A 25,611-nucleotide genomic window follows, 5' to 3' on the forward strand; every position below is an offset into this window, starting at 1 on the left:
TGGGAGCAAATATAAATTTCAGCTGATCTCCTTTTGCACTGCTGGAAAAAAAAAGAGTTAAGCATGATAGTTTTTATCGTTGCAGGACTGTGAGATGGAGGTTCTAGTTTCAGTAAATTACATGCTTCTAACAATAAAATAGTCGAATTATACTGATGTCTCTGTAAAGAGTTATCAGAGAAAGAACTATTTTGGCTGTTGATATATTGGGCAAAACCAGGTGAAACTGCAGACAAAATTCCTGCAGAGGCTGGTTGAACTACAATGCCTACGTAACGTTTTTGTAATGATGGGCTTTTAATTTCCTCTTTTCACAAGGGCTTCCTGCTGTCACAGGGGCCAGATCCTTCTAAGAGTGATAAAACAAGGGAGAAAACCAATTTAAATGGGATCAGAAGGTCAACCGCATAAAATAAAATCTTAATCATACTACTTCAAAGCCCTCAAAGACCATAATCCATATTGCAGCGTCGTGGCTTGAAATAAAGAACTCCTGTCTCATTCAGAATTTAATGGAAAGAGGGAGGGAGGACTGATACACATCAAATGCCCAACTCAACACCTTTCTGAGCAATCTTATTTAACAAAACAGTTCCAGAGGCACCAATATGAGGCACATAGCAGGGCTGGGATCCCACTGGGGCTCGCACCCGCATCCCCTCACTGTAAGCTGAACCGGGACCAGGCCCAGCCACCGCTCGCCCAAGATGGAGCCGCCCCAGCCGGGAGGCGGGACCCGACCGCAGCGGGGCGGGACGCGGAAGCTCTGCCGGCCCTGTGCTGCTGCCGGCCGTGCCGGGCTGGGCCGTGGAGCTGCCATGGGTTCTCTGCTGCTGCTGTTCATCTGCCTCGCCCTGCCGGCCGCCAGCAGCGGGGAGCTGCGGGCTTTCGTGGTCGCCCACAGCCACATGGACGTCGGCTGGGTGTACACCGTGCAGGTGGGCGCAGCGCTGCTGCCGGGGTATGGGGATGGCGGGGCCGGCCGTCCCCACTGCCCTTCTCTGCTCGGCCTGCAGCGAAACGCGAGCAGCCCCGAGGGCTTCCCTTATCCAGTGCCTTCTTGGAGGCCGGCTGGGCGCCTGCTTTCTGTCTGGGGCCCAGGGTGCTGGCCTGGAAGGCGAGGCAGGCTCAGGGGCTGCTGGTCTCTGGGCTTGGCTTGTAGCGGTGTATTGGTGCTCACCAAGTGCTGTGTTTTGTGTCCTGTGAGGTTTTCTTAAAGAAAAAAAGCCTTCAGTCTTACAGGCAGTCTTCACTCTCCATCCCTTCGCGTGCTTCTGTAGTAAGATGAAGCCTGAAGGTAATTCTCTGGGGATGTGGTCCCAGCCTGCTGTACAGGTTTGCTTAGTTATTAGGCTTCACACATACTACTTTTTTTAGTGTTTCGTTTCTGTGTTTGTTATGTGGAAAACATTTATGGTATCAGAACCCCATTATGTACTGGTAATTATGGTGCTGATGGATAATTCCAGTGTTGGATGTTTAATAAAACTTTGTTTTTTCCCTTCAATGGCAGCAGTCTGTTGCTGTGGTGTACTAACTTAAGCAAAATGCAGCACCACACTAACATAGCTTACTGAAGATGTGAAGGATACCTCACCACTGTCTATGAAAAACAAAGTATAATTCTTAAATCACTTCACAAGTTTAAAATCTACGTATAAATAAGTGCAATTTTGTCTTATCACTGCTTATTGTTTCATTTCCTTAGCTGATAGAGGATATGAATTGGAACAAAAATCATTATTATTGCTTGCAGGTGGCCTGGCTTGTGAGAACAGTTTTTAATTCACTCCCAGACCACTGGGCTCTGTAGGAGTTCTTGATTAGCTTGAGTTTGAGTCATAATATCTTACTTCCCAAAACACATCAAGAAAGTATTTTTAGGACCTTTCCACTCTGAATATTTTAGTACTGTGTTGTATTTGAAGAGTCCTTGATCAGCTCTTAAAATGCAATGTATTTTGCTTAACTATTAAGAATTAAAATTAAGCTTTATGTCATAATCCTTGTAAATAAAGGTTTTAGAATAGATTGCTTGCAGCTGATTGCCAGTGACAAATGAAAATTTAGCAATCATTTGAGTAGCAGTAAGACTTGAAGGCCATTCCCTTTGTGAAAATTGGATAATAATGAGTTTCTAATCATAACCTTGATTTTTTTTTATGAAGTCGTTAAGAAATGATGGGTAAGTCATTGAACAAGCAATTATTTACATATGCTCTGAATTATTCTAGACCGTTCCTCCTACATTGAAATGTTTTCCCTTTTTTAACGACAACCTTTAGCCAAGGTAGCTGCGTTCCAGTTGTGGAAAGGAAGGAGATAGGAAAAGTTAATTTCATATTTGAATCACATCATCTTGCTCTTATTTCAGAGCAGGCTTTTCTTTCTTAGAAAATTAAAAACTAAAATTAAATTAATTAAATTTAATTAAAGATTTTAAAAGCACCAGTTAAAACTGTGAGTTCACATTTTGTGTATCGTGCCCATTAGCTTCAATTGGATGAAGGATGTCTATTAAACGCTTTCAGGTGGATGTGTTGTATATGTTCTTAATCAAGAAGCAGTGGCGTTAAGCAGAAAAGTGATATGGATGATGTTAAAACAGCTCTGCTGTTATAGTCAGGTGCTGAAACTGTTGCAACAGACATTACAGGTATTTCTGGGAGCTCTTCTGTTGCCTTTAGGTGTTGAATACCACTTTGAAGTTAAGGGTAGAAGACTGGATCTGGACAAACAGAATTGTTTCTGACAAGGGAAAGCCTATTCAAGAAACATTAATGTGCATGATTTCAAATTAACATGATGTTAATTTGATAGCGTCGTACCATGTAATAGGTTGTTTGATGAGTACAGTTACTGTGCTTGCACACCAGTAAAATTCGTAGGCCTCCTTCTAGAATCAAAATTGCTTTAGGAATGGGAGCAATATGAAATAGATGTGCAGATTCTCCTTCAGATTGTTCTTCATCAACAGTCAAATTTGTTCTAAGAGTCCTTTACCAGTTTTGTGTTGTTCTGCTCCATGATTTAGAACAGAATTCCATCCTGTTTGACAGCTGCCTGATGCTTCTCACAACAAAGAACTTAATTTTCACTTAAATGTTGCTCAAAAAATTACTGTTTCAGTCTTAAGAGTTTCATGACTGAAACCTCTGGGGCCATAATAGTAAAATTTTCCATTTGTGCAGAAGTGTTATACCAGAAACATACACACACGGCAGAGCATGCTTGCTCTGCAAAAGCAATTCTACTGATGCTCTAAATAATCAAAAGAGCAGAAGGGGTAAAGCCCAGTGAGCATTCAAAACAGCCCTTTTAATATCAACAAAGCTATATACAGTTTCTTTATTTTTTTCTTTCAGGAGAGCATGCATGCTTATGCAGCAAATGTCTACACATCTGTTGTTGAAGAGCTAATGAAAGGTAAGCAGCGCAAATTTATTGCTGTGGAACAGGAATTCTTTCGGCTTTGGTGGGATGCAGTAGCCACGGATACACACAAGCAGCAGGTAAGTTGTACTGAAGCTAAATGTGCTTCTAACAAAGCATCCATGCTTATTATTTTTTCCAAAGGTCAAGAAGGGACAAAGTACTTCAGCATTTGTTTAAGTTATCTCTGAATCCAGCTCTTCTTGCAAAAGAACCTTAGCTCTAAAGGCAGTTGCAAGAGGTTAAAACCGAAGCTGTAGATCAGAGCAGTAGGTGGTGGTAACCTTTGAACTGAGGACTCTTTACACTTTGCAATTCTTGTTTCATCGATGAGTTTCTTATTTGGTGGAACAGCAGTTTAAGATAAGTGATTCCAAAAGAATGTGCCCAATACCTCTCAAACATAACGCTGTTCTCAAGAAGGAATTTCTTTCTTTTCAGTTAAATGCTGTTCAAAAAATTGCTGTTTCTAAGCAGTGTTAGTGTAGCTAAGGGAAAAGCAAAGGACTCAGCAACAAGAGCTGTTCCTCGGGATTCTCTATTGATAGGCTATGATCCATTTGAATCTTGAGTTACAACTCAAGAATTATTATTCTTTTCCTAGTAAATACTTCATGAAATTTGGTTTCTTATGAATCAGTCATAGTGGAATCAAAGGATGGGGTGGCAGCCTAGTGGATGGTGATGTGTCTGGTTGCAGTGCATCATGTTTAACCCTCTCTAGACCAGTGGGTACAAGTGCCTCTCCCTATAAGTCCTCATTTAGAGGATGAGGCAACAGCAGCATATTACATGCAGTACGCTAAATTTCAGCTTGTGTAAAGACATCTGGTTTGATCTCTGGTTGATCCTGTGTGGATCTCATTATCATTGTAGGTCCCCTCCAGCTTGCAGTGTTCCATGATTCTATGAAGCCCTGTCATGTAAGAAATGTTCCTCCTACCTGTGTGTTTGTTTAGTTGTTTAGACACAGTTCTTCATTAAATTCTGAAATTTCTACAGTGTTTCTTATTTAAAAAATAGCTCGCAACCTGTGTGCAGCTTTGCAGTGCGTAGGCTGCTCTTTGCCCATGCTTTGCAAGAAAGTTTTCTTAGTTTTAATTCAAAAATAGTGTTGTAAATCTAGGGTGGGGATTAAGAAAATAGCATGGGCTGCTTTGTGCATTGTGGTAAAGTACTCTTTCTAATGGAGATTGTTCTTATTCAACGTATGTTGTGTTGCAGTAACACAAACTGTAAGTAAAAGACCTATAATTCCCTATAGGTCTTAATATTTATTCTTACTGTGTGGTGTCTGAAGAGTAAATATTTATCACATTTGACCTCAGCAGCACCAAATTAGTATATGTGATTCAACCCTAACTTTCCTTGTCCTGATACTCGAGACATTTCTGCATTTTAATCCACTCTCTGGTTACTTCATAGTTGGTGCTTTTCTAAAAATTGAAATGATTAAGAACAAGTTTCTCTTGAACTTGTTGGGCAAACGCTGAATGTATAGGAGCTATGATGGTTGTTGGTAACTGACATGTTCTTAACACTAGGAAGTTGCAAATATTGGGCCTTGAAATTAGGTCACTGTAATTATTGCCCTGCTTTTTCCACTTGAACTCCAGCATTAACTATTTTCTGTAGTACAGCCCTTGGGTTTTAATTTTGCTGGTTTCTCCTAACTTCGTATTTTGCTTGAGATGAAGGATTTAATTATTTTTTCTTTGCACGTCTCTGCTTTAGATTGGTGGTAGTATTCAAATCAGTAACAAGTATGCCCTGAATACTGAAGCTGGTTTTACAGTTCGGGCAAGAGAATATGTAAACTGAAATGCATTACAGCAGCATGTAGCTGGATGTGAACCTCCTAATTCTCGGTGCATGTCGTTCATAGAATCATAGAATGGTTTAGGTTGGAAGGGACCTTAAGTATCTTCAAGCTCCATCCCCCTACCATGGGCAGGGCTGCTGGTCACTAGATCAGCCTGCACCATGGCCCCATCCAACCTTGCCTTGAAGGCCTCAAGGGATGGGGCATCTGTAACTTCTCCTGGCAGCCTGTTCTCTCAGTATTTTATTTTGTGAACCATTCCTGTCTCCTTACCATGGCTTGATGTTTCAGGATTTTAACTAGTGGGGAAGGAAGATATTTAGCTACTTATCTGGCATGTACGGGTGGGTCCATGTGAGGAAGTACTGGTTGTTGCAAGGTCTGCAGATATTTTCCACTGTTGTAACAGCCTGCTCCTTGCGTAACTGCTATGTCTCTTTCCTAAGTTCCCCTGTTCTTTTTCCCAGTTCAAGTCATTGAAGGGAGCGGAGTATATAGATATCTATTTTTACTTTTTTTTTTCCCCCCCTTCCTCAAGTTGGATATAATTCAAATTACTTGAAATATTCTTTTAGTATTTTCAACCCCCGTGTGGTTCCATGAAACTTAATTGAAATTTCTGTGGTCCAAAGTCTGGTTCAAAGATATCTTTTTTGGACATCCACCCAAATCGGGAATAATAACCACAGATGCTTTTCATGTAGGTCAGGACCAGTTCTGTGCTGACACCAGATATCAGTTATCTGGTCTCCCAGCATGCTAATCAGTCACCACAGTCAGCTGGAACTAATTTATGAATACTGAGCCCTGAAGCATTTTCACAACGTTGTGAATGAGAGAAATGATTATAATCAGAATTGACAATCTGGCATCGTATCTAAGCAGACACAGGGGCATTCACTGAAGGTTCCTGGGGAAATAAACATAATAGGCCTGGAACAGCCATCCTACATGACATCCTACATGACAGATATTTAACAATAAACAAATAGTGGTGGGCAAATAAAATATGTATTTATACCTCAAACTTTCAGCAAGTCTGTATCTTCAAAGTTCCAGGTAGCAAAGTAGCTGTAATGAAGACAGAAGCCTCACAAAGACTTTTGGAAAGGGACAGAGACTGTGATTGCCCTCCTTCCACACGCACTTGTACAACTTTATCCTGCATATTTGCTGTCTACTGCACTTGACCATACACTTGGGCTTCTAGTGGCTGAAGTTAACAAAAAAGTTCATGATCTTACTGAGGTCATGAGCTAAAGGAAATCTCAGGAGCCTGGCCATTGCTCCTTGCATGTGGTTTCATTTCGCTCTCTCATCTAGCTGCCTAATGGCTTTCCTAAGGCAGGATGGCTGCAGCAGGAGGACGGCTTCAAGAGGAGAAGTAATACTATCTTTTTTAAACTTCCAACTGTAGTTTAGTCTTTAGGCAGGATCCTAGGCTGTGTGGGGGGGCAAGAGCCTGTTGTTTAGATTAGTAGAGCTGTCATCATGATTTTATTCTGAGAAGCAGTATCTACATGGTGGTGCATCTTTGTGCCACTACCTTGTTTCTGTGTAAGCTGGGTAAATCAATGCACTGTGCAACCCATTAGTGTGCTTTCCCTCCCAACCCCATGCTTTTCTGCTTTTGATGGCACTCAGTGCAGACAGCCTTTTATCCCACTTATGACCTAGATGCCCTCTTGACAGCTGTTTTGTCTGGGTAATATGCTGTGATTGAAATGAATTTGCAGCCTATTTAGAGAAGACTGAAATGACATTTATGTTCTGTGTCTTAATTTCAATATCATAGGTCCATCAGTTACTTCAGGAAGGACGATTGGAATTTGTCATTGGAGGACAAGTGATGCATGATGAAGCTGTGACGCTAATTGATGATCAGATTTTGCAGTTGACGGGTATGTGTATTTGCATTTAATTTTTATTTTTCATTGTTATGACCTTGGGGTTTTTTTTTTGTTTTCATTTCTCAACCCCAAGTTTGCTTTAAATATATATATATATATATATATATTGTTCTTTAAGAACTGGTTTAAGTATCTCATTTGTTGTATTCACTGGTGAGTCATCTGTATAAAAAAGCCTTTGCCATTAAAAAAAATTAAAATCTGCAGTAAACAGGGAGGTTACAGACTCCTTTGGGACAGAGACCTTTTTGGTTTGTGTCTATTTGAGGGCTGAAGCTCCTGTGAAGATAGTTGGATAGTGAAGATAGTTGAAGAGGTGAGGGAGAGGAGGGGAGAGGGAGAAAGGTTCATACCACTGTTATGCTGCATATGCCCAGAATATGATATGAGGGAGTGGCATACATGGGGGCAGGGGATAAGAGGGCATAAACAGTGGCCTGTCATGGCTGATACGCTGTGCCCGTTTTAGGGCTACGCTGTGGACAGTTTCTTACATCAGAGAATAATGGGTCAGATAACAGGTTTTTCATGAGATAAACCTGTCTGCACAATAATACTGTGTTCCTTGCTTGTTGACGTTTGTCAGGAGTACAAGGGGAGCTGCTGCTTTTCCATCTCAGTGAGTCACCACATCACACAGGCGAAAAAGGAGAGGGAGGGGATGGAGTTGGTTTTTTTTCATCTAACGCTTGTATTTATAACTGGTTGAGAGCTAAAAATATGGTATTTACAAGCAGTTTTTTTAAATTTAATTTAGTGTGTAAATGTAAATGTTGTTTAAAGGATTATTCAAATTTACGAGCTAATTTGCCAGAAAAACAAATATTAACATAATAAAATATCCCCTTTTTTTTTTTCCTGAAAGCACTCTGCTGTTTCCGCTAAAGGAGTATATGGAAGAGAAAGAGAATAAAGATGTACCATTGCAATATAAACTGTGTACACCTTGAAAAGACAAAGCCAGTGTGGATGACTGGGATCTACATCCCTTTTCTTTCCGCACAGTTAGCTGAGCTTAGGTGAACAATCTAGCAAACAGCATCTGAAATGTCCTTCACTCACTTTTTCTTAATGTTTTCACTTAGAAGAGGCATTAACCATGGGAAGAGTGATGTGAAAGGAGAGTGCCTTGGACCCTCAGATCTTTAAACATGATCTTTGGAGCGAAGTTAGTCCAAAAAGAAAGGATATATTTGTATGTTCAAGTAGTTACGTGCACAGCTATAAAGAACTATAAAATCAAGATCTGGGTGGTTTTTTTTTCAGGGGGAAGGTTCGGTTTGGTTTTGGTTGGTTGGTTGTTGGTTTTTGTTTTGGACAATGATAATCCATATGATGTGTTATAGAGTTCTCTGTGAGACCATCTGCTTAGTTCGTTGGGTTGTTTCCATTTAATTGGTTTGCCTGAATTGATCCTGTTTGTTCTTTTCTGATGTGTATTCTGTTTTCTTTATTACTGAAAATCATTTCAATACTAAAAAACATTGATTATAAATAACATCTTTTAACAATATTGCTGTTAAGCTTTGTCTTTTTTCTATTTTCATGATCAGTCATATTCATGTTAGTTTTGTCTACTGGCTGCCTCCTTTGTTCTTTTGTCATTGATATGAGACTAACGTTTCCTGACAATAGGTTGAATGATTTTAGCAAACTCGAAATGAAACTCCAGCATCAACCTTCTACACTTAACCTAATCTGTCTTTAGGTACTGTTTCTGAGGCCTGTCTAGTTCCCATTTATTATTCATCCTTTATGATGTTAATAAGATATACTTGGCATAGCAAAATAAATACTGTCATTGTGAGGCTCTAAATGCTTTGGAAAACAGCAACAAAGAGCTATCCTATAAGTGCTATATAAGTCATACTACACGCATATTACTTTTAGAGAATGAACTTGTAGGAGTGCACCTAATATAAACAAATTTTGCTTTGCAGAGGGCCATGGTTTTTTATATGAAACTTTTGGGATCAGACCTCAGTTTTCTTGGCATGTTGATCCTTTTGGAGCCTCAGCTACAACACCAACTCTTTTTGCTCTTGCTGGCTTTAACGCTCATCTTATCTCTCGAATTGACTATGACCTGAAGGCTGACATGCAGAAAAACAAGGTAAAAATACTGGAGGACCGGAACCCGTGACAGTATGTACATATAATAATCTAAAGCATGACGTTATGAAAGGCCTCTCTGATTTGTGCAAGAAAACATAGGTATTTCTTCTCTAAATGTAACTGAAATACTTCTCTAATATTGTGTGTGGTAGTGGAAAAGTACGCTGTGTCTGTACAGTACTGTCAGTAATGTCTTCATGACTTTTGGCCAAGGACAAAAATATAGTCTAGCTTGAGAAGGATGCAAAATGTGGGCAGCTTGTCAAGGAATAAGTGGTCATGTTAGAATTGTAATCTTTTAGAATTAATTTCACATTCCCACAAGAAAATCTTTGGTATCTTGTTTTGTATATACACAGATTTAAAGTGTAGAGTTTGTGTTTGGGGCAGTGACTGTCATAGCTTGGAACACTTATTTGTGACTGTAGAAGTGATAATACTCTGTCAGGGTTGAAGCTGAACACTGTTGTGCTGAATTCAGTTTGTTTCTAATGCTCCTTTCTCTTGCACAAAGTGTTCCAGATATAGAAATATTTTTCTTTTCATGACATGATGTTTTATCTTGGTCTGTCAACAATTTTATGCCCTAAATTATGTGCAAGGGCTTTGACTGGTATGAGCTGGGCATTAGGCAGAGCTGTTATGAGTGTTGCATGGAATTCAAGCATCTCTGGAAAACAGGGCTCTTGTTGAATTTGATGAAACCAGAACTTACTGCCTCAAGCTTGCAATGAATCCTGATTCTTCCTTTCTGTTTTTATGAGCTTTTGAGTATCTTTTCCCATGAAAACCTTTTCAGGAAGCTTCCAAAATGGCAGTTCTGTGCTTGTCCTCAAGGAGATTGGTTTTGTTGTTGTTTTTGTTTTCCAGAAGCTTCAGTTTGTATGGCAGGGTTCTCCTTCCTTATCTGAAAGTCAGGAGATCTTCACCCATACTATGGATCAGTACAGCTACTGTACCCCATCGCAGCTGCCTTTTTCAAACAGGTCTGAAGATTTCAAAAATATGCAGAAATATGCTTTGGAGAGTTTATATTGTCAGAGTTTAAGACTTTCCTTTGATTGTGCTCATAGAATCATACGATGGTTTGTGTTTGGAATGACCTTAAAGATAAGTTCACCTAATTCCAACCCTCATACCATGGGCGAGGATGCCACCCACAACAGTGTGCTTTCAATGGCATTCTCCTGCTTTCTGTCATAGACCTGTGGTAGGTCAGTGAGAAGTCTAGACTGTGGATCTGAGTCAGGGTTATTAAGCACCCCCAGCTACCCACCATGATGCATGAAATCTGCTCAATACCTGACAATTGAATTCTCAAAAGTGACATTTTCTACTGACAGGCATTAAAAATACTTCAAAATGTTGACAGACTAAAAATAATCTTTTCTACCAGCAAGAGTCTTAGAACACAGGTACAACGTTCATCTACACACAAATTGTGTCAGTTCCTATCAAGATAATAACTATAGGATGAAAATGTGGAGCAAATCAGTTGCTATAAACAGGATATGCCCAAATTGGGGCTGGGTTTTTGTTTCTCTGCCTGAAAGTTTAAGAACTCCAGGAAGCTTAGTGTGGGCTTGGCTATTGCTAGTTGATTTTCTGTGAGAGATTTTTAGCATTATATTGGACTGAGATCGTGTACGTTTTGTGTATAGAATAGGCAACTTTTCCATTTACTTTGTGGAGAAAAAAATGAGAACTGTGAACTGAAAACTTTGTTATCCAGTAATATGCGCTATGTAAGCTGAGTTTACTTGGGGGGGTGGGGTGGCATCCTCATTGTTTCAGAGCCAGCTGGTTTGTTATGTGATTTCTTTGTTCTATGGAAGCAAGCAAGCAGAGACTTGGAAAACTACAATGAGAGAAGGAAAAACAGACAACCTTCCTCCTGTCCTTCCTGCTAATAAACACTAAAATCTAAACTTTGGCAACAAATGTTAGCTGAATTTCTTGGTTCTGCATTCCCTCTACCAATATTTTATCCTAGGACCTTTTTATGAGGTTTTTCTCAGTTTGTTGAATAAATCTTGTTTATGGTCTATTATTTTCTTCTTCTACCTAGATCAGGGTTTTATTGGAATGGATTTGCAGTTTTCCCAGATCCACCAAAAGACTGTGTTTACCCAAACATGAGCCTCCCTGTTACAGACAGCAACATCCATATGTATGCTCAGGCCATGGTGGCAAACATTAAGGAGAGAGCAGCCTGGTTCCGAACAAATGATGTTTTGTGGCCGTGGGTAAGTGAATTATCATCAGAGTTTGCCTGAGAAGTGGCCACCTCTCAGTAGTACAGTATGGGCAGTAGGTAGGTGCTACTCTGCTACAGTGTGTGCTGCCCAAGTACAGAGTACAAATCATGGGACTGTGAAGTGTTTTTCTAGTAAGTGATTAGTAATTACTTCTAAACATTAGAGCTTCCTCATACTGCCTGTGGACTGTCTACCAAATCTCCTAGCCTACTCAATATAGAAAGAGATGTAACAGAGTTGTAAAGATAACCTCTTGCCTAACTCTGTACTATGATCTGTTTTCCTCACTTTGTACTGACTATTTGGATGACCTCTTTACATAACTGCTTAGCACAACAAAATTCTGTGTTTTAAAAACCATTAGCATTACAGAAAATGTGCTAAACATTAGATAGACAACATCTTTTCAAACTCATGTTGTCATTTTCTTATGAAATCTTTAGTTTTTATTTAGAAACAGGTATATCCTAGATGGATCATCCAAACGCTTTTCACCAATCTGCTATGTTAATCATGTCGGACATGTACAAATAGCACTGCTATACTTCTGCAAGATTTAAGTTGTTAGAAAATAATAACCTTTCCTAAATTGATTGTACAGTCTGTTTTTGAAGCTTGATGGATGCCGTAGGTCTTGTAATCACAATTAAAAAATAATGTGTCATCTCAAAGATGGATATTTCACCAGAATATCTGTTATGGTAAAGTGAACAAGCATTTTCTAGTGGATGCAGTTTTGAGTTACTGCTTTGCTTCTCTCCTGCTTGTGCCACAGTTGCATGATGCTGTGGCTGAGTGTCTCACTTTCCTGTTCAGCTGCTGTGGTTCAGTAAAGGCATTGTTATAATGGTGTTGTTTGCTTGTTGTTTGTTTGTAAAACATTTGTACATGCAGGTAGGTTATAATGTGATGCCTTCAACAGAAGTCAGAGGTTGTGCAAGCATGCTCAAAGAAAGAAGAGGCTTTACTGTATCACTCCCCTTAGCAATTAGGATGAGCATATAGTCTACGGTCAAGATATGGAGTCAGCAACATACTGTGTGACATTTGTACTATAGAATTCACTTCTCGTTTCACACCATGTCTGTACTTCCTAAAGTTTATTTTCTGCTTTTTGCTCCTAGAAGTTCGGTATTTTCTGCTGTGAGAAATGCAGTGTGAAAAGAACAGATCTTTCTAGTCATATATTCATACATTTTCCAGTTGCTGCCACATTTCATGTTCTTGCACACAATACGTCAGCAGGCTTCTCTCTGTCTGTAATGTCAGCTGGTTATCAGCTGATCTGGGCAGGTAACCCTACCTGAGGTTTCTGTAACAAATAACTTCTTTATTGTTAATTAAGTTCAGAAGAAATATTACTTTAATACAGGCTGTTGTTTAAAAAGATCCTTCTAAATTACATGACCCAAAGGTATTTTACTGTTCTATTTTTGTAATTGCAGGGCTGTGACAAACAGTTCTTCAATGCATCTGTTCAGTACTCCAACATGGACCTGTTGTTGGACTATATTAACAAGCATTCTGATGAGTTTGGAGTGACTGTCCAATATGCAACCGTTGGTGATTACTTCCAAGCAGTTTATAGCAGAAATCTTACATGGGAAATAAGGAATTCTCAAGACTTTCTTCCATATTCAACAGGTAAGTAAGTTAACAACTGCATGACATCTGCAATTGTACATACTTATTATGCTAATAAAGGAAACTGAGAAAATGAGAAATAAAGAAAGCCAGCAGTGTGCCCTTGTGGCCAAGAAGGCCAATGCATTAACAAGAGCATGGTTAGCAAGGGAGGTTCTCCTCCCCCTCCTCACTTCCTAGGCAAGGCCATGTCTGGAGTACTATATCCACATCTGAGCTCCCCAGTTCAAGGAAGACAGAGAATTTCTTATCAATACTTATAAATATCTAAAGGCAGGAACACTTCCCTCTAGATGAGGCTGCCCAGGGCCCCATCCAGCCTTGCACTGAACGCTTCCAGGGATGGGATATTTATTTACATTACCATGCTCTATAAATTAAGACAAATTGATCGAAACTTAGTGATATGGGGAAGACAGTGCAGTGGTTGTAATATTCCATTGGGGCAGCTAGCAGCAATGGATGGAGGAAGAAACCATGAAAGAAAAGATAAGAAAATAGGAAAACTCTTGGACTCTCTTTTACCTGAAGTGTGTGTTTTTGAGTAATCTCTTTCGTGTAGACGTAAAACTTGGTATTTGTTATTTTCTCTGCCTCCTACACAACAGCAGAAATGCACAAATACCTGTAGTCTCCTATAGTATTAAATGCGTGTCTTATTTTTCTCTTCCTCTAAAATGACCCATAGTAGGTACACAGTGCTTCAGGATCCAAGAAACTGAAAGGAAACCAATAAATCAAAATATACCTTGAAACAAATGGCTATGTTACCATACAGAGCAATGTCCCACTGTTGCTATTTAAAAAGATAGGATTATGCATAAATTAGAGCATAGATAGGAAGAGTGGCACTGAGTAATCTGAAGGAAGAGTCACGTAACCAAGGGAACAAGGAAGGGCTCAAGGTGATCTTAAAGCTCAAAGATTACTTCTGTGTTAGTGCAGTAAAACATCAAAGTGAAACAACTGGTGCTGAGAACTTAATGCTTACATCATGTGTATTCTATGTATATAGGTATAATCTGATTGTTTGAACTGAATGTCCATTAATATTTGAACATACCTACAGGTTTATTACTACGTGAAAGAAATTCAGTTTGTGGTCCGTAAAGCCTTGTTTGTTACTTTCTGTGCTTTTCAGGTAGAATTGGGCAGTTATTAAGGAAGGTGTGCTGTACTCAACATCCTTTTAATTCCTTTTCCCAGTAAATTTACTCCATAATCTTTTTTATATTAGTGCTTAAAAAAAAAAACAAAAACACCAAAACCAACCAACAAATGTAGAGAGATGGCAACAGGTAACTTCTCAGTTATAGAACTCATTAGTTTCTTTCATTGTCTTGATAAATTATTGAGATACCTTCTATACATAATTGTAGCTACGGCTGCTTCATCACTATTATGGACTATTATGACCCAAATATATCTTATACATCCAATAATCTGTAGCTTGTCTTTTAATTTTTAAATAATAAAAATAACCATTTCTTCCTGTGAGTCATTGCATGGACTGATCCCTGACTCACTCGCTTCCCCTGAGGGATCATGTCATATCCAATAACTTGCTGATAAATACATTGTGAGTTCTAACTGCTAATAGCCTTTTACACATTCTGAGCTCTTACCTGTATCTTTTGGTGTAATTTACAGGCAGCTGTCACTTGTCACTATCTTGCATAATAGCAGCACCCTTAATGCTCCATGTGGGTTCCCACACATAGATGCAATCTCTTCCCTAAACATCTTACTGTGCCTTGCAATTACAGTATAGATTTGAGTGCACTTTCTCCCACGTACTGTTTTGCTTCATGATGATTAATCCTCTCTCATTCTTTCTATGTCATTTTATTATGAGTCACTTATTGGGCTCAGTGTCACTTCTGACATATGCCTTGGAAACTCAAGTTTTAAGTCCCTGAAAATTATTTTCTTTTTCCATTCTACATTTGTTGCACTATGCTGTGGTGCGTGTGCAAAACTTGCTTGTAACCTTGAAAAGGAATTAATTCTGGTTGGATTCATAGCATTTCTTCTATTGCAAAAGAGTTTGTCCTACAGTTTTTGACACAAAGATCCCATTCTCTAATTGTTGCTTTTAATTGTAGGATCCTGGCAGATTGCTACAGTTGCTTACACAGACTTTACAAGGCACTTTCTGCAGCTTCTCTATGGAAAACCAATTCATCAGTGGTTTATCTGTTTAAAAAGCAAACAACTAAGGAAAGATGTGGAAATTTTAAAACAAATAGCTTGTTTTCCTAGTTTGTGATACTAAAAGACATTAGCACGAAGGAACCACTGAAAGATTTTGCACTAACCACTCGAGGGCACATTTTGGAGTACTATGGGGTCGTGTTATCTCATCACTGTTTCTATTCCATTTTTAAGATTTAAAATTTAAAATAGATCCTTTTATCTGACTAACAGTGGAGAATACAGAGGGCAATAACCAAAGATTATAGTCTGACTTACAAACATAATGTCCTTTATTGAAACTTCCACGGTGTTTTGTGCAGGTCCACAAAAAAGTTTTTACAAATGCAGTTTAATGCAGCAGACAAGAGCTTTGTGTCAGTAATTGCATTCCTAGACTTGTACGAAAGACTGTACTTATCCAAAGGGCATATTTATAGCTCCTTCTTTGTAGGATTCATAACTATTCCATTTGATGTATGGTGTGTAATACAAAGCAGTTTTCATGTGGGTAGGTGTATGGTAGTAGTCTAATGAACAGCAAATAAGCAGCAACAGAAATGGTATTTTGGCCTTCATTGGATCTCTTCAACTCTTAACAGAGCCATTTCAAGCCTGGACTGGATTTTATACTTCTCGGAGCATGTTGAAAGGAGTCGCTAGGTGTGCGAGTTCACTGCTTTATGCTGGAGAGTCCTTTTTTACACAGTATGTCCGGAAACACCCAGCAGGTTCTATCTGCAAACATGCAGCGCTAAAGCAGCTTCAGAGCCTTAGATGGGCAGTTTCAGAGGTAAAGATTGGTTTTTATATATATATATATATATATATATATATATATATATATATATATATATATATATATATTCCTATATAGCATATAGGAAACACTTCATTTATAGTGTCACATATATGGTTTTAGCAATAATGCCATTAAACATTTGTATACCTTAGTGCTTTTCCTGGTCATAAATGTTTTGTCAACTAAGTTATTGAACAGAACTTAGTAGCAAATGAAAAGCCTGTCATTGTGGTATTCTTGATTTTTGTGTGTTTTTCTTTTTAATTCTAATACATACCTTCAGAAATGTCTAAATACTAAAAAAAAAATGATAAAGTGTAGAGGGATGTCTGTGTGTATCTTCCCTTTGACCATTTTCCTCTATGTATAGCACTTTGGAATAGGCTCAATGTAAATCTGGGAAGTACAGCTGTAATACTTTATTATTTTAAATGGATTGTCAGAGGGTTACTGGATTGTGGTAGTGTTTGTTTTGTTTTGTTTTGTTTTTTTAATTCTGAAGATGCCATTTGTTTGCATTGCATTCTGACCTTTTAACCTATTCTTAAACATAAGGTCCAGCACCATGATGGCATAACAGGCACAGAGTCTCCCAAAGTTACAAGCATGTACATGGATAACTTGATGTATGGCATGTTCAACGTTAAGAAACTAATGGCTTCCATAATCTTCGATATGAACAATGCTAAGAAGAGTGGAGAGGTCTATTATACTTACAATAAAGACTCAGGAAAACCAGGTACTTTTTAAGAAAGCTTTTCCAGTATCTTTCCTATCTTATGAAAATTACCGTGTTTCCTTCAGAGTCAATATATTTACCACCTACATTTTGTCAACCACCTCTGGAAAATCATGTTTGCTGTATAAGACATGCTGTATAAGATGTGCTAAGCCTGAACTAATTAATGAGTGTTCGGATCTCAAGCACCTGAAAACTGAACTTCATAGTTCAGTGTAAATGTCAAAGCTGGCTCCTACATTCAAACCTCAGCTGTATAAGAGAGAGGAGGGAGGGGTGGTATAATTATGAAACTAAGCCTACTACACAACGTAATCCTGTGCAGTAAGAATCACAATCACAGCTAAGAAAAGTTCTTGCTCTGATGAACTGCCAACGAGTATAAAAATGTAGAATAGTTTTAAAGACGCTGTTCCAAAGGCTGCATTGCTTTTTGTCTTGACTTTGGAAACTTTTTAAACTGTCAGATATAAGCAGTGCCGTGGGCTGCACAACAGACTGATTTGGTTTTTTACAGGGCTGTTTTTAGATTAGGCTTCTCATTTGATCTTCTGTATAACTCTCATAAAGTTAATTCTGCATGACAGCGAGTTGTGGTAAGCTGCTTATTTTTGCTGAATGCATTTACATTCAACTCAGGTGCCACTGGCTGAATGCAGGGTCTCTTTTTTAGAGTAAATAATAGGAAATTACAGCAGGAGGGGTTTTTATGAAGTACTGTGAAATGTACTACTACTTCCAATCATGAAGTTTTACTGCAGGTCTTTATGTTAAAACTTTGTAATGTAGTTGTGCTTAAGCAGATCTCTTAACTACTTTTCAGCATCGCATTTTAAAAATCGTAATTGTAGTGACTGATTGTTCTTACTTGTTTCTCTACACAAAGGTACTACAGATATTGACCATTATGTTATTGTGTATAATCCCCTGGCCTGGAACATCACTACAATTGTCGCAGTCCCTGTCAACATCTCATCAATGAGTGTTTATGACGAACTGGGACATTCTGTACCAGCACAGGTACTTGAAAGTTGTTTCTTTATGTTGCCTTTCTTTCACTTACCAGTTCTCACTGACTTGATCCTACATGGTAATATATTATATTACAGGGAGACCAAGGATTACTTCAAGTCTTTCTACTCTTCTTGTGTGTTTTTTCCTTTGCATGTCTGCTGTGTGCCACCTGGCAGGTTTTATTCTAGCATAAATGCTGTGTTTTGAAAAATAAAATAAAAATAATAATAATAATAATAATAATCAAACAAACAACATTGTTTCCAATAAAGCCTTATGGGCATAAACTCTGCCCTCCCCACTTAATGGTCCTGTTTGTACAATTGACGTTTTGCCTTGGAGAAGAAGAGAGATTTTAGAAAAGTAGGATCTTAGTTACAAGCCCAAAGGGAATGAGGGACAAGCAGCTGCCAAGGAAATCCAGCTCATGCTATGTTGTAGTCAAGCTCTATGACAAGACCAGCTGTTTCCCAGGAGGAAAGACAGCAGCCTTGCATGAAAACTAGCACCAGCCTTTCTCAGGATAGTCTGCTTTGTAGAGTGCATCACCAAGTGGCTTGAAAGACCTGTAGGAATGCCTCCTGCACAGAAAGGCCTGAAGAGGCTTGATATGCTTCCTGATGCTCCCTTCTGTCCCCGAGATGCCGTATAACTCAGCAGCTTTTGCCTGGTGGATGGAGTTCCTCTTATTCATGTATCTGTGACACATTACTGCTGCTGTGCATCAAGGCACACTGTAGTCAGGTACACAGCAGCTGTCTGGGGTTTCAGCACATATGCATGATGATGGTGTGAGGTTTTATTGCCTTGACTGGGAAGCCATTAGTCTCTTGGGTTAGTGCGTGGTCGTGCTTACCTGTCAGCCACTTACCTCCTAGAGGTTGTCTTTTCTGAGTTATTTTAGCTTTGTAAGGTAAAAGTGGGAGACTGAAATGTTTTTAAAGCTTTTATTTCAGGACATAGAATGCCCTCAGGTCAAACTGTTGTTTTTTTTTACTTAAAAGTTCTCTGTTCCAGAGTTGTTCTGTAGTCTTTTCTTTGCTAGAAGTTACCCCCAAGTGCACATGGGTAGTCACTTAAAGCAAAATGAAATCCGTTTTTAAGTTATGTGCAGTTAGTTCAGGATTGTTTCAGTGTACATTTATATTGCACATCCCTTCCCCTCAAGCGAAAAATCTTTAGCTCAGAGCCTTGATCTAAGTATATGGTTGAGAGGAAGTGGGGGTTGACAAAAACTGCTGCCTTTGGTACCATGTGCATGAGCTGCATAGTACTGCATAGTACATAACACTGATGTTCTCTTTACACAAAAATATGCCACAAGATTTCACCTCTTCTCCTTGTCCCTTGCTTAAGGTGGGGGTATACCTGGTTGCTTCTTCCTCTTGCCACCCATTTTCTCATATTCACACTAATTGCTTCCTTTATGTTTCAGCCTCTTCTGTCATTTAACTGATTAGTTTTAGTTATGATTATTTCTGCTCATTACCTTGTGCTGTGTGAGATTAAGATCTTTAATGCTATATTCACAACAAAATATGTCACAGCTTTACAAAGTGCTTAGCAACCTTCTCTTTGCTAGCATAGCTAGGCTTAATCTGAAGTCACTAAACTAATTTAAAGAAGCATGGATTTAATTAAGAAGCATAAGACTAGCTTATATAGAAATATATTTTTATAGTGTAAGTTAATTTTTGTAGTGTAGGTCTTACTGCACATGAGGACAGTTGCCTTGCTAATTCACTTTCTGTAATGGAACAATGTTGTATATGTTAACTTACAGATTCAAAGTTCAGCTGAGTCCCATTCTATCTATGATCTGTACATCCTAGTTGAATTAAGTGGTCTGACTTACAAAAAATACAACGTTAAGCCCTCAAATGATAAGCAGTCTGCGTTTACTGGAAGATCAACTAAATACGAGCGGAAAGACGTGATGCATTCAGTTCAGCAAAGTCAAAAACTGCTTCCTGTGTCCGGCAACTGTTACGAGATCATGTTTGATCAAAGCACTAATCTAATGCACAGCATTACAAACAGGTGAGATTGCTTTTTGTGTTTCAGATTCTGTAAAACCATTCTGTAAAAGTAAGTCCAGCTACTATATTGTGTGCCTTAATTCCGAGACATAACTAAATTTTCTTCATAATTATTTCTTTTTCTCTGCCATTCATGTGTCAATATTTATATAATTAAGGTCAATATTATATAATTAAGGTCTTACTAGTTACTAGTATTTGGAAGTCATTCTTTCTGTGACAGGAAACTATAAAACATTTTGAAAGCAAACATTTAGGCGAATGAATTAGTCAAATTTAGTTAAGCAAATGAAGTGAAAGAACAATCAAGATCAAAGTGAGGTTTGCAGCTTGTCTTTCTTGGCTGACATGAACTGGCCCAATTCCTTGAGGTTTCAGTGAAGCTGCGCTTTTTGCCTGATCAGGATTAAGGTAGCATCTTAAATTATCTTCATGTGACTTAGTGGAGAATGGAATGGGTTCCTAAGTATATTAGCCATAAGGAGGAGACAAAGTATGCTGAGCTTGTGTGGGTTTTGCTACCCTGTTGCCACTATATTCTTGTTACCAACTGTTAAACATGGAAACCTTTGCCACACAGGTTTTCTTAGCTACAACATCAGATGAATTAATCTGATTGCTCATTGTTAAGTAGAGGTGTTCCTCATTTCTGTGCAGCATCTCGTTTTTGATCCTATAGCAGCTCTCACTTGTACTTCAAAACATGACCTAATGTGGGTACTGTTTCTGTTTTAAGGCGCTCCTATGTTATGGAAGTAAAAAATGTGTGAAAATCCTTTTATTTATACACTGACAGATGTCTTAATGGGGTGTGCTTTAATTCTCTGTTGTCCTTATTTCGTTAGTCTTATCTAATGAGTTCCTCTGTTTGAGAAAACAGGTTTTTCTTATTTTCACAACCTTATTCCAGTTTTCCATCTGTTATGTACAAAATGTGTTTGTAGGTAATGCAGTTCTTGTTTTTTCTTCTCTGGTTCACAGGGAGACAAACCAGTCTGTCCAGGTGACCCAGGAGTTCCTTGAGTACCATGTGAATGGAAATGTTACAAAAGGACCCATTTCAGACAACTACTTATTTGCCCCTAATGCTTCTGCCATTCCAGTATCACAAGCAGTTGGGATGGAAGTGGTCTCTGGAAACTTAGTGACAGAGATACGGCAATACTTCTTCAGGTGCAGCTCCATTACAGCTTCACTTCACTTGAAAGTGTAGTCCTCTGTTGATGTATGAGAGTCGTTCTGTGTAGCTCCTCCTCCACACAGTGGAGTTCTTGTACTCTGAAGGTTTCAGATGAGAACAGAATTGTGCATCTGCTAAGCATGATGCTAAGGAAGCACTTCCTTTTAGATAAGTCGTATCACCTGGGGAGGGAGGTGAAGATTGTTCGGAGTTATCTTAGTAGTCTGTTTTATAATGTAATTATAAATAATAATTAATAATCCTTCTTATTTTTACAGCAATGTTACTGCTCAGTATTATACACATGCAGTATTTACAAGGATGTATTCAGTACCAGAAGGCTATGATGGGAAGTTGCTTTGTCATAGGATAGAGCAAGAATACAGTGTTGGACCTTTGGAAGTAAATCGTGAGGCAGTTCTGAGAACAACCACAAATTTGAACACTGGGCAGCTGCTCTACACTGATGATAATGGATTCCAGATTCAGAAGAGACCATTCAAGGCGTATGTCAATAACACAATAGCACGGGTAGGTGCCAAGGCATAATCCAAACTAGATGGTGTTTTATCTTCGTTCTCCATCACTTTTATCTAGATTGCTATTAATACAGTATGAATTACTATGTTTTTTCAGAACTATTATCCTATGGTCCAGACTGCCTACATTGAAGATAATACCACAAGGCTGGTGCTGCTTGCAGAAAGAGCTCATGGTGTCTCAAGTCAAGGGAATGGACAAGTGGAGGTAACAAATGCAGTTGTGTTGGTTTTTTTATTAGGAGAGGATAGCTTTGTGGCTGTTTGGGTTTTTTGTGACACTTCTTCTCAACACAGGTGATGCTTCACAGGAGACTATGGAACAATCTTCAGTGGGACCTAAATAACAATCTTACTTTGAATGACTCTTCAGTGGTTCGTCCTGTGTTTTGGCTTATTTTAGGAACAAAGTCTGCCACCAATGTTTTGTATAGGACAAGTGGCCTTGCATTACAACACAGGCCAGTTGTAATGTTTGGAACGTTTTCAGGTAACTTGTTCTGTCTCCTGTGCTATCTTTACTATCTGAATAGTTTATCTATTTTGCTTTGACTTCATAGCGTGAGTTTGTAAATGCAGACTTTAAGCCTCCTGTGTGGTGAAGTTAGTATACAGAGAGTTTGAAGGCAGGTTTAGAGACCGTTAATTACTTTGCATTAATTTCAGATATGGATGCTTTCCAAGTGTTTCCAAGAATGTTTTTCTTGTTATGTAATTATCTCTGCATTTAGAGGAGAAAAAAAATTGTAGAGTATGCAACGAGAACAAAATGTCCACACAGGGAATTATTGCATAGTAGCTTAGTGTACCATATATCAGCTTCCTGGATGCTGAGTCTTTGGTGATCTTTTCTGAGTCATTCTTTCAGAAATATTTGACTGAATAACTAAAACTGAAACCTGGTAGTGGAATAAAAGCATCAGACTGCATTGAAATCTGCTTTGTTGGAAGCTTTAATACACTTCTCCAGCACGTAGATTCCTTCTGCTTTGTATCTCAGAAGACCTCAGAGGAGAGAGCACAGCATCTGCTTTAGATCTGCCTTGGCAGAGAACAAAAAAATCTCTTTAAGTTACTCTAGCCAGGCTTATGTATGCGTGATGAATGTTTGATGTCCACTTTGTTTCCTTTTGCATGGAGGAGATAAACCAGAGCTACCTGGGCAACTTCGGCAGACATCAGCCCACAGTTTTTCTGTAACAGTCCCACCTAATCTTCATCTCCAGACTCTGAGCATTCCAGGGTGGAGATACAGCTCTAATCATGCAGAGCAGGTCCGCACCATTCACATGGGTAGGTGCTTTCAAAAGCATGTCTGAAAGTTATGCTTTAAAAAGCTCTCAGTATTTTTCTGTGTTCTGTAAGTAGTGCATTTATTTAAGTGTTAAATCCCATAATGAAGACAGTTAATTGTCTTGGCAGTTAACAATTGCTTTACTCAGATATTAGAGTGTCTCCTATGTGAGTGAGTGTCATGTCCTGTTAACAGGGGGAACTGGGTGCTTCCTGCTCTAAGCACTCTGGCTAATCTTCAAAAATGGATCATAAGTTCAAATAATGTAATTGCAAAGCACAATAAAATTAAAACCAAAGTAAAAACCAACCTAACAAACAAAAAAAAATGGTTTTATTTTGTAAGAAAGGAACTGTTTCAGGTTGCTTTTTTTTCTTAAAGGTAAACAGAAACAAGGTGATGCAGACTTCAGTCGTGTCCTGCTAAGAATTAGACACCTGTATGAGGTTGGAGAGGATCCTGTGCTGTCTCAGCCTGTGATGGTGAATTTGAAGGTAAATCTAATCCTTGTGGATAGAACACTACTCAAGGTATTCTTGTTCCATGGAGAACTCATTCTGGAATGAAATGTCTTCTGTGATACAGACTTCACAAATGGTGGATATAAAAATGCTACTGTAACTTTAGCCTTAGAGGAATGCAGATCTTACTTATATTCAGACTTGTACCACAAAAGCTATTACTTCAGATAAAGCTGTCACAGGCTCAGTATGCAGACAATATGACAGTATCAAGGTGGAACAAGGTGTAGGGCGTTCTGTTTTCTTCATAAAAGTTCAGTAAGAGTTTCAATTCTTGAATGGCAAGATTAGTAGGCTCAGAACTCTGTTAAAATATAGAGGAAGCTCTCAACACCTCTACTTCTTAGTTCAGGTGAGTCTGTATTTGTCCTTGTGTTGCAACTCGGAGTATCCTATGACAGATTTAAGTCTCTGCTGCTCTGCTTAGCAGGTCAGTGCTTTATCTAAAGTTCTACTCTGGTCTATCTGTGTATTAGATCAGTGGTTGTTAAACTAGTCTCAATAAGTTGTCACTCTTTACTTGCAGTCTTTGCTGAAAGAATTGGGGTCAGTGAAGTTAGTGGAGGAGAGATCACTCACAGGCACCTGGGATGTGAACACTTTGAAGCGGTGGAAGTGGAAGACTGTGCAAAATCAAAGCAAAGGTGGGTGGAACAAGGTGGTTTGTGTCTTTATTCCTGTTGACTGTTGAAGCTCCATGAGTTCTCTGATTTAAAATATTTCTATATTTGCAAGATGGAAAAAAATATTGTTCCATCTACATCATATACCTAGTATGTAGCATAGTCTGCAAGCAGTAAGAATTAGCAAAGATTCCCAGTAAGAACTAGGCTGCAGTATTTCTCTTATGGCTTATTTTATCCAGAATTCTTGAACTCAAAAAAGGCTTCAGTTTTCTATCTCTGTCCAGATTCAAGTAGCTACTCTATGAAGTCACATTTCATGAATTTTGTTACACGGTGATGAGTTGTGTTAATCTGAGCTTAGCCTTTTGCTCTAGAAAAACAGACAGCTGGAGTTAAAAATCCTCCTCTGTAATCAGCTTAAAGGTCTGTGTGGATAGGATTCCAGTTAGGGCTCACACTCAAGTGCTGTAGGTGCCCTCATTTCATTTCGCATTCCAGTTAGTTGCTTGGACGTTTTCCTTACTCTCACAACTGTATTATGTGCCTTGTAAAGTGCTTACAGATACCTTGGCTCAGGCAAGCTGTGAGTTTCAAGCTCTGCTTGACCTGTAGCTTGGAACTTGCTTGTTTTTTACTCATGATGAACTAAAATGCATGACTGGGGACTCACTCACATCTTCTGGTATGAGTCAGTATATGAAAAGTAGGTAGATTGGTGTATATTTTAATATTAAGAATGGTAGTACACCATAAGTCCCATGCTACTTATAGGTTTAAAAGAAGAGAACCTGCTCAAACACTGTCTCTTAAGGAATGGTCAAAACACATCTGTTGAGATAGAATAATACGTACATTTAAATAAAGCTCCTTCTTGAATAAGTTACCAATTTTTCTGTGTCGTATCTTGCAGGATTCTCCAATAGCACAAAGATCTCAGATGACTTTACTGTAACTGTTCACCCGAAGGAAATAAGGACTTTCTTTGTGTATTTTCAAGATCAATAAAGACTGACTTTGTTTCAGGACTGAATATGTAATTGCTTTCCATTGTTGTTTGGAAACGTAAATGATGGTCTTCGAAGATATTCTACTGCTATCAATGAAAAGAATGTCACTTTGGAATAAACTCTAATTATTAAACCGTTGACCTGTGTATACTTTTAGTAATTACTTAGGATTCTTTTTCCTGAAGTTTATTCAATTTGAAAATACAAAGATGGCCTTAATGTGGCAGTGCCAGTGGTTTGAATCATTTCATGTTTGCTGTGGGTGGTTTTAAAGCTATTGATTTTATGATGTTTGATTTGGGAATGCTGACAGAGGTTCATTAGTCCTCTAGTCTTGAATTTTCTTTCTTACTGTGGTAGCTTCAGGAGTCCTTTCTCAGGGCTTTTATTGTTAGCGATGGCTTCTCAGTCACAGAATAATGATTTGCCCAAATCCATTCTGTTTCTATATCCCCATTGTGCCTTTCAGCTACTTT

General features: G+C 38.7%; 1 protein-coding gene across 3 annotated transcripts; it reads left to right on the forward strand.

Annotated features, from left to right (window-relative positions):
• Window positions 1-607: 607 nt before the first annotated feature.
• Window positions 608-25,273, forward strand: MAN2B2 (mannosidase alpha class 2B member 2). Of its 3 annotated transcripts, XM_015862883.2 has the most exons (19): window positions 608-938; window positions 3,366-3,512; window positions 7,050-7,155; window positions 9,105-9,277; window positions 10,150-10,265; window positions 11,348-11,525; window positions 12,983-13,181; window positions 15,977-16,167; window positions 16,732-16,915; window positions 17,802-17,935; window positions 19,713-19,969; window positions 20,950-21,141; window positions 21,427-21,679; window positions 21,785-21,895; window positions 21,985-22,177; window positions 22,828-22,980; window positions 23,363-23,475; window positions 24,029-24,146; window positions 25,039-25,273. In XM_015862883.2, the coding sequence occupies exons 1-19, from the start codon at window positions 708-710 to the stop codon at window positions 25,131-25,133; spliced, it is 3,144 nt and encodes a 1,047-aa protein (XP_015718369.1). In that variant the 5' UTR covers window positions 608-707; the 3' UTR covers window positions 25,134-25,273. The 3 variants fall into 3 exon arrangements, with proteins under 3 accessions (XP_015718369.1, XP_085403486.1, XP_085403485.1); XM_085547360.1 differs by lacking the exon at window positions 10,150-10,265 and having other exon boundaries at window positions 783-938; XM_085547359.1 differs by lacking the exons at window positions 608-938; window positions 3,366-3,512 and adding an exon at window positions 4,314-4,355.
• Window positions 25,274-25,611: the final 338 nt, after the last annotated feature.

This window comes from Coturnix japonica, chromosome 4 (genome assembly GCF_054131305.1).
Source record: "Coturnix japonica strain WE chromosome 4, WE-NBRP24, whole genome shotgun sequence".
Taxonomy (NCBI): Eukaryota; Metazoa; Chordata; class Aves; order Galliformes; family Phasianidae; genus Coturnix; species Coturnix japonica.

Excerpts from the sequence above, each read along its gene's own strand:
- MAN2B2 (XM_015862883.2), top strand. The coding sequence starts at position 708 with ATGGAGCCGCCCCAGCCGGGAGGCGGGACCCGACCGCAGCGGGGCGGG. Across the intron at positions 19,970-20,949 it reads ATGCACAGCATTACAAACAG|GGAGACAAACCAGTCTGTCC; the intron begins GTGAGATTGCTT and ends TCTGGTTCACAG. Across the intron at positions 24,147-25,038 it reads TGTGCAAAATCAAAGCAAAG|GATTCTCCAATAGCACAAAG; the intron begins GTGGGTGGAACA and ends CGTATCTTGCAG.